This window comes from Cibotium barometz, chromosome 62 (genome assembly GCF_041138505.1).
Source record: "Cibotium barometz isolate CiBa-2024 chromosome 62, ASM4113850v1, whole genome shotgun sequence".
NCBI lineage: Eukaryota > Viridiplantae > Streptophyta > Polypodiopsida > Cyatheales > Cibotiaceae > Cibotium > Cibotium barometz.
Genome location: NC_141107.1, coordinates 16644220 through 16652305, shown reverse-complemented (window position 1 = coordinate 16652305; position 8086 = coordinate 16644220). Strand labels below are relative to the sequence as shown.

The 8086-nt window shown below is 40.0% G+C and overlaps 1 protein-coding gene across 1 annotated transcript; it reads left to right on the top strand.

Moving 5' to 3' along the window:
* The first annotated feature begins 5333 nt into the window (after window positions 1-5333).
* On the top strand, window positions 5334-7396 carry LOC147604189 (uncharacterized). The gene is made up of 2 exons (XM_086795526.1): window positions 5334-6771; window positions 6851-7396. The coding sequence occupies exons 1-2, from the start codon at window positions 6436-6438 to the stop codon at window positions 6998-7000; spliced, it is 486 nt and encodes a 161-aa protein (XP_086651652.1). The 5' UTR covers window positions 5334-6435; the 3' UTR covers window positions 7001-7396.
* Window positions 7397-8086: the final 690 nt, after the last annotated feature.

Genomic DNA, 8086 nt, shown 5'->3' with positions numbered 1-8086 from the left:
TTGCCATTACTTAGTTCCCTTCTTCTATTGCCTTATTCTAAAGGCATTTTCAATTTGTTTTCCTTAAAATCAAGAAACCTGTAGTTCATAACCTTTAGAAAAACCTTGCTAACCCCAATCAAATCAGTGTTTCCCTATCTAAGCCTTTGAGAAATACACTAAAGGACGGTTTTTTTCTAGCACTGGTCTATAAGCTTTAAACGTGCACCTTCAATGATACCTTTTTTTTCTCATATGCTAGTGTGCGGGTATTATATTTGGCTTGACATGTTTAAAAGTGCACCCCTTGTTCTCATAGGCTAGCATGTGGGCAATTATATGGCTCCCTTTTGTCTCTACAATTGCATATTTAGATGTTATGTTTACAATTTTGCATATCTAGATGGTATGCTTAGATGCTCATTAAGGCTAGATGGTATGCTTAGATGTTATGTTTACAATTTTGCATATCTAGATGGTATGCTTAGATGCTCATTAAGGCTATAAGCTTTTTTTTTAAAAAGAGAGATTTCCTACATCTCTATACTCATGCAAACATGGATGGGTCCTCCTCCCACCCCCTTACATGATGACACCCATGCTTAGCATGATTTGAACATGGGACCTCCCCTTTGGACTTCAACACACTACTACTACATTATGGTTGGTGATCAAACTGCACCTTCAATGATACATTGATACCCATATACTAGCATGTGGGTATTATATTTGGCTTGATATGTTTAAAAGTACATCCACCATTCTCATAGACCTAGCATGTGGGTATTTTACATGGCTCCCTTTTCCTAATAGGCAAGCATGTAGGCATTTAATCTACAAGCTTCAAAAAAACACCTTCGATGATACCTTTTTTATTATATACTAGTATGCAGGTATCATTTTTGTGTTCATATGTTGAAAAGTGCACCGCCTATTCTCATAGAGTAGAATGTGGATACTTTACGTGGCTCCCTTTTTTAGCATGTAGGTTTTTAAATGGCTCCCCTTTTATCATATGCTAGCATGTGGATACTAATTTTGGATCCCTTTTTCTCATACTGTATCATGTGGTGCTATATTTCATTTGACATGTTTGCCAAAGTTGATATCATCTCTTGGGTAGTACACTAACACTTCCACACACTATTCATCCACCAAACATCAAAGTTCAACTCTCTATCTCTTGCATATAGTGTGACCATTTGCTAATAATCAATTGAGAAGTTAATTATGAAAATGCTCTTGATAACCTGGATAACCTTGTAACATTACTAATTCATGTAGTAATGAGTTCATTGTGTGTTGAATTATTTCAACTTCTTAAAAAATCACCTGTCATGGACTAATTAATGTATGTTTAGAGCTTCCAATGCTAATCTTTAAATTATAAGCACATGCTACAATGATAACTACCTCCATTTATTAGTTGGATAACACAAGTACTCTCTTCAAAGGGAGTTAAATGCAAAGGAATGGCTAAAACGAAGAGGAAATAATCCTTTCAATTCTTTCCACCAAAGAAAAGGAAATTAATACCTTCAAAGAAAAGACATAAAGATGTTTCTATAATTAGTATACTGCACAAGTGGAACATCTACTTTCTTTTTTAATGTGAGAGTTGGTACTGAGGGTAGTTTGACCCCCCCCCACTTCCTACTAAGAAGATCACAAATAATATCAGACATCTCATCTTCCCATACAAAGTTGTAGATATTAATATATTACTAAATTATTGTTAAATAATTAAAAAATTTAAGATGGCTTGCCATAATAAGAAATGAAAAGAAAGAAAGTATTAATATTAGTTTATGAAGAAAAGAGAGAAAGAGAAAGGAAAAGAAAGTAACTAAATAACTAAAGAGAGAGAGAAATGAAAAGAAAGTAATTAAATAACTAAATGAAATGCCGAAATGAAGAGAGAGAGAGAGAGAGAGAGAGAGAGAGAGAGAGAGAGAGAGATATGGATAAATAATTGATAACCCTCAATGATCCCCCTTCCTTGCAATGATAAAATACCCTTGGGAATTCCCCTAGAGAATAACTGACCTATGACAAGGCATCACGTTTTTTCCTTAGGGAAAGATATGAAACCTAACACTAAGTAAGGCCTTTCGCCTACTGGCAAGCAAAAAAAAAGAAATAAAGTTTTTTCTTTTGTTTAATTTTAGGACAAATAAAACATTGAAATAAAAACCCGTTGGAGTTTTTGGTGGGTAGCAATTAGTTTTTTTTTGGGTGGCAAATGGGATAGTGATTGATTGTCAGCACGTCTTATATATATTATATAAATATAAAGCGTAAAGGTACGTGGCTGATGATGTCAATATATATTATATTATGTTATGTAAAGAAGATATGGGGCCTGGGCTATGTGGACTGTAGAGAGAGAGTGTACGGATTTACGTGAAGGCTACATGCATTGAGGGAACGCTGGCGCTGATTACCTCACCTGTGATCAGTTAGTTCCAAATTCCAGCACGCGTGACACGTGTGGTGAGTGGGGCCCCACACGAACGAGCTGAGTTGGCGTATCCAAGTTCGCTTGATGGGCCATGGCGGGGTGATGTAGACACAATAAGTTTCTTCGTTGAAGTTGCTACCCATTCCTTCAGTATCGGAATCCCTGCGTTTCGGTTCTCTCTCTCTCTCTCTCTATATATATATCGGAATCTCTGCGTTTCTCTCTCTCTGTTTCGGTTCTCTCTCTCTCTACCTTAGTGACAATATTTTCTTTTCTTCATTTTGTGAGTTATTAAATTTAGATGCCACTTTGGTAGATTCGAGCTCTACACTATATGCCATAGGGTCTTCAAGACCCCTGAGACAAATGGGATCAATAGCTATGAGATCAATCACAATCCACTGCCATTTTCTACCCGTCGGATCGCAAAGAAAACTAGGGTAAAGAAGTAAACTAGGGATGACGGATTGGCCCGTGTGACTAATAAAACTAGGGAGCGAGAATAAAATGGAAAAAGTAAACTATGGATAGAATGATGAATCCACTTTTGGGTGGCATTTATGGTATGTGTAAGTGGTGAGTGAGCGGGTGTCAAAGTGTTGACTTTTACCTTCCACTTGCCTTTTTGGGAATAACCTTCTACACCCCCTAATTTGAAATTCAAAACTACCCTCCATACAAACTAGATTCTAAAATCTCAAAATTAGAAAAAAAAATGCAAAATTTAAAATTTAAAAATTGAGACCCCTCGGCATGAAAAAACCAAAAAATTCATGCCAAAAAAAAGGTTTGAAAATCACTCAAGGAATGGAGGGATCGCTAGAACTACCTTATCTTGAAAATCTCATCCCCAAAGGAGTCAAAGATTTCTATTGCAAAAATCTCGCCATCAAAATAACCTCTCTTAAAAACAATCCTAACACATTGACGATGATGATGCCAAAGGTCATCATTACAATTGATAAAGGTAAATCCATCCAAGTGACCTCACCATCAGTAGCCCCTCTCATGACAACCAAAGCCTCATCATCAATTGTGCCCATAATATCTCTTTTTGTGCAATCTTGCTCTAGCTCTAGTAACATTAAAAATATATACTTGTGTCTTTAAATATTCAAAAGTTAAAATAAACTCTTTTATAAAAAAATTTAGAGTTGATATCATCTCTTGGATAGTGCGCGAACCCCTCGGCACACTATATTTACTTGATTCATCTACCAAGCATCCAAGTTCAACTCTCTATCTCTTGCATATAGTTTGACCATTTGTTAATAATCAATTGAGAAGTTAATTATGAAAATGCTCTTGATAACCTAGATAACCTTCTAACATCACTAATTCATGTAATGAGTTCATTGTGTGTTGAGTTATTTTAACTTCTTAAAAAATCAGATGTGCCATGGACTAATTAATGTATGTTTGGAGCTTCCAATGCTAACCTATAAATTATAAGCACATGATGCTACACACTAGTTGCCATTAAATCAATGATGATTAACTCCATTTGTTAGTTGGATAACACACATACTCACTTCAAAGGAAGGTAATGCAAAGGAATGGCTAAAATGAAGAGGGAATAATTCTTTCAATTCCTTCCACTAAAGAAAAGGGACTCAATACCTTCAAAGAAAAGGTAGAAAGAAGAAAGATATTTCTATAAATAGTAGCACAAGTAGAACATCTACTTTCTTTTTTCAATGCGAGAGTTGGTAGTGCAAGACATGCTGCTTGGGTAGGTTCGAACCCACAACCTTTGCTTCTAGAGGTGTGGGAGCTAAAGCTGAGGAGGCAATACAACATCTACTTTAGTACTTTTATCTATAGAAGATTATGAAAGATAAAGTCTTTTCCTTTATATGAGAAGTGAAAATTGTTCATTTTAGCACAAATAAAACATGTTTCCATGGTACATTGAAATAAAAGCGGTTGCAGTTTTTGGTGGCTAGCAATTAGTTACAAAAGACGTCTTGAAGTCCATGGATGAGGTGGCAAATTTCCTTTATATTATAAGAGAAAATTGTTCATTTTAGCACAAATAAAACATGTTTCCATGGTACATTGAAATAAAAGCTGGTTGAAGTTTTTGGTGGGTAGCAATTAGTTACAAAAGACGTCTTGAAGTCCATGGATGAGGTGGCAAATTTCTTTTATATGAGAAGAGAAAATTGTTCATTTTAGCAGAAATAAAACATGTTTCCATGGTACATTGAAATAAAAACCGGTTGCCGTTTTTCGATGGGTAGCAAATTAGTTACCAAAGATGTCTTGAAGTCCATGCATGAGGTGGCAAGTTGAATCCCCATTGACTACTTGAGGTGGTGCCTTATAAGTGAGTGAGTGAGTTGTAATTTCTAAATTCGTCAAGGGGAAAAGCAGATGAAACAAGAGTAGAGATCGGCCCTTGAAAAAGGAACTTTTTTGGGGGTAGTCATTGATTGTCAAGAAAGTGTAAAGATATATGTCAATATATATTATATTATATTATATAAATATGAAGCGTAAAGATATGTATCATATATGGACTATGTTACTGTGATATCTATGTGGCAATGATGGAGATAGGTTGTACGTAAAGGCTACATGCCATGCAATGGCCCATCGAGCGAACTTGGATACGCCGCCTCAACAGTTTCGTGTGCGCACAGCCTACAGGGCACTACGAGAGAGAGAGAGGGCCCCTCACTCACCACACGCGTGATGGAATTTGGAACCAACTCATCACAGCTGAGATAATCAGCGCCAGCCGTCCCCGCCCGGCAACGTGGTCGGTGGTGATAGAGACACAATTCTTTTTTCTCAAATTCAACTCCTTCGTTGAAGTTCCTAGGCGAGACTTCCTTCCTTTACTACCGTGGAAAGGCCGCGTGTTCACTTGCGGGTTTGGCTGCAAAAATAAAGAATAAAAAAAAATATTGTTATTAGATTTGTGGTGAATGGGTTGGATTCTTTTATAAGTCTCTTAGGTGCATAATGTTCGATGGGCCTTAGCGCCCTTGTCAGCTCTCTTAGGCTGTGGCCAATGATGGATCCCCCTCCATGGTCCCCTCTACGGGAGACTCCCTCTTTGTGTCACTCGCTCATTTGGTGTGTGCCCCCTGCCCCGTTTCATGCTATGGCCTCGCTATGTAGTGATGACACCTCCACTTGTTTCACCCTCCGACCTCACTCTGCAGTGAATGACACCTCCGATTGTTTCATGCTTCGGTCTTGTTGCAATGAATGACACCTCTGCTCAAGCTGCGGGGTTAATGTTCTTCTACCAGCAGTAGATGAGATTGCGGCTGTTAGCATTATTCATCTCCTGGTAGTGTGCCCAAGTTGTGTATCAGAGGGGTGCCCAGATTTATCCCGACGGGCAACACCATATTTTTTCCTCTACTCAGGACCCTTGGTTGTAGGGTTCACATGGAGATGGGTGGAGCAATACTTGGCTCCCCACTCCATCTCCTTTCCCCATTGCCCCAATGATCGATGGGTGCCTGTTGAGCTGCTGAAGTACTTTCAACAATATGCCCGTCCCTACATCGAGCGCCTTGAACGCTTCATCGACGTCTGCATCCCCGGAGGAGCTTACTGTACCTTCAATAAGCAACCTTCAATAAGCAGGAGGTGAAGAGGTTGGGGAAGGGTAATTCAGGAACTAGGTTCCTCTTGTGGCTCGCCACTTTTGCGTTCCTCATCAGCGAGATGAGGATTCGGATGAGGAGATAGAGATGCCTGTATTGCAATTGGCAGGGTATTTGAGGGATGACAAGGAAGTGAAGGTAGTAGGAACGAGTGTTGGTGTGGAAGAGCATCCTGCATGAGAGCACTTTCCATAGGGTGCACAATTTACAGCTGAACAGCCCGCTGTAGTAGAAGATGCGGGGCCATCTTCCCCACACGAGGAGAGCAAGGTGCTGCCAGAGCTTGAGATTAATCTCTTGAGCACCATTGTGGTGGAAGGTGAAGAATACTTATTTCTTCATGACCTTGAAAATGCAGCTGGCTTGAGAATGGATGAATGCTTGGGCATTATATGCATGCGATGTGAGGTGGACCTTGATACGTCCAACCTCGGTCCTCACCTAGATAGTGTTATATTACCCCTTGGAGAATCTATCGCAGAGACAGTTGCTTTCGTCAAGGAAATTGTGGTTGAGACTACGGAGCAAGCCCTAGTTCCAGAGGAGGAATTCACAACCTTACAAGACAAGCTAGAGGCTGAAAAGGATACCCTTGATGCTGGAGTGATGGAGGAGACCAAAGCACCTAAAAAGGATGAGGCTAAGTCCTCGATTGACCTCTCCGCCCCCACCAGCACTTTGGCAAAAGAAGACATTGAGCAAGAGGTAATAATCGACCTTTTACAACTTAGAAACATTTGTAATTATGTATAGGAAAATATTTTGATTTTTCCTTTGATTGCAGAGGGTGAAATTAACGCATTTGCTGGGAGAGGCGGCGGCACAGCAGAGAGCAGGCCAAGGTCCATGGACAACATGTTGCTTCCTGTGGATGGCATCACCATTATCCACAGGGACTACACCCCTCAATATGCCTTCACTCTCTTCTTTTTGAAAGCCCTCTCTAAGGTGCTCTGTGTAGCCTCTATGATGGCGCAGAGTACCAAATTTATAGTTCTGATTAAAAAATCCCTTGTCTTCGATGTTTTTGGTTCTGGATTTAGGGGTAAGCTTCTTGCTCGTATAGGTATAGCCAAAAGCATAGGCATAGAGGATCCTCAAGAAATAGCCCAATCACTCCTTGAGCACACTCTGCCCACCAATAACAAGAGAAGGAAGCTCAATATTGTAAGAAAGCTTTTGTAAAGATGATGTATCACTTCTTATTATGAATACAATGGAGAAGTGCCAAAACAGTACGAATTTTTAGCCTACATCACCGTTGCAGAGGCCAAATTCGTACTATTCTAGCACAGCTTCCTCAGTCCTCCAGGAGCATTTCTGATGCCTTGGGTGACAAATTGGCACATGATAGACACTCCATTTTAAACAAACATGATGACACCGAGACATTTAAGAGAAACTTAAAATTTTAATTATCAGAAGGTTACAAATGAAAGCCATATATGCTTGTTACAAAGGGGGGTTTGAAACAAAAGAGTTGCTTCAAAAATAAGGTTAACATCTAAGATCTCTAGATCGTGTCTCGCTCACCTCGAATACGCCGAGCTAGTTGCATGTCCTTGGCAGAAATGGTAATCCTCTTTGCATGTATTGCAAGGAGGTTGGTGTCTTCAAAAAGCCCAACAAGGTAAGCCTCGGAGGCTTCTTGCAATGCTTCAAGGGCAATCCCCTGCACACGGAACTCTATTCTATATCGTTGGAGAATCTCCTTCACTGTGCAAGCGAAAGGGGCTCTTCTTATCAGCAACTCAGTTAGCGTTGGTGAGGTTGGGACTTCCTTGGCTTGAAGAGCTTGACCTTTCTACGCTTGCGCGCACTTGCAGGAACCTCCTCTTGGTCTCTCTCATAGTTTGAATCCTCCTCCTCCTGCTGCTCTAGTACCTGTGTATCAAGTTTCTCCCGGGTAGGTAGAGGACCCTGTCCTGGTAGTAGGGTCTTGCCCTATGCCCTTGGCGCATCCTTCTCCTTGGAGCTCTATGTGTTGTGTTGGTGCGTTGGCGAGGTTGGGACTTCCTTG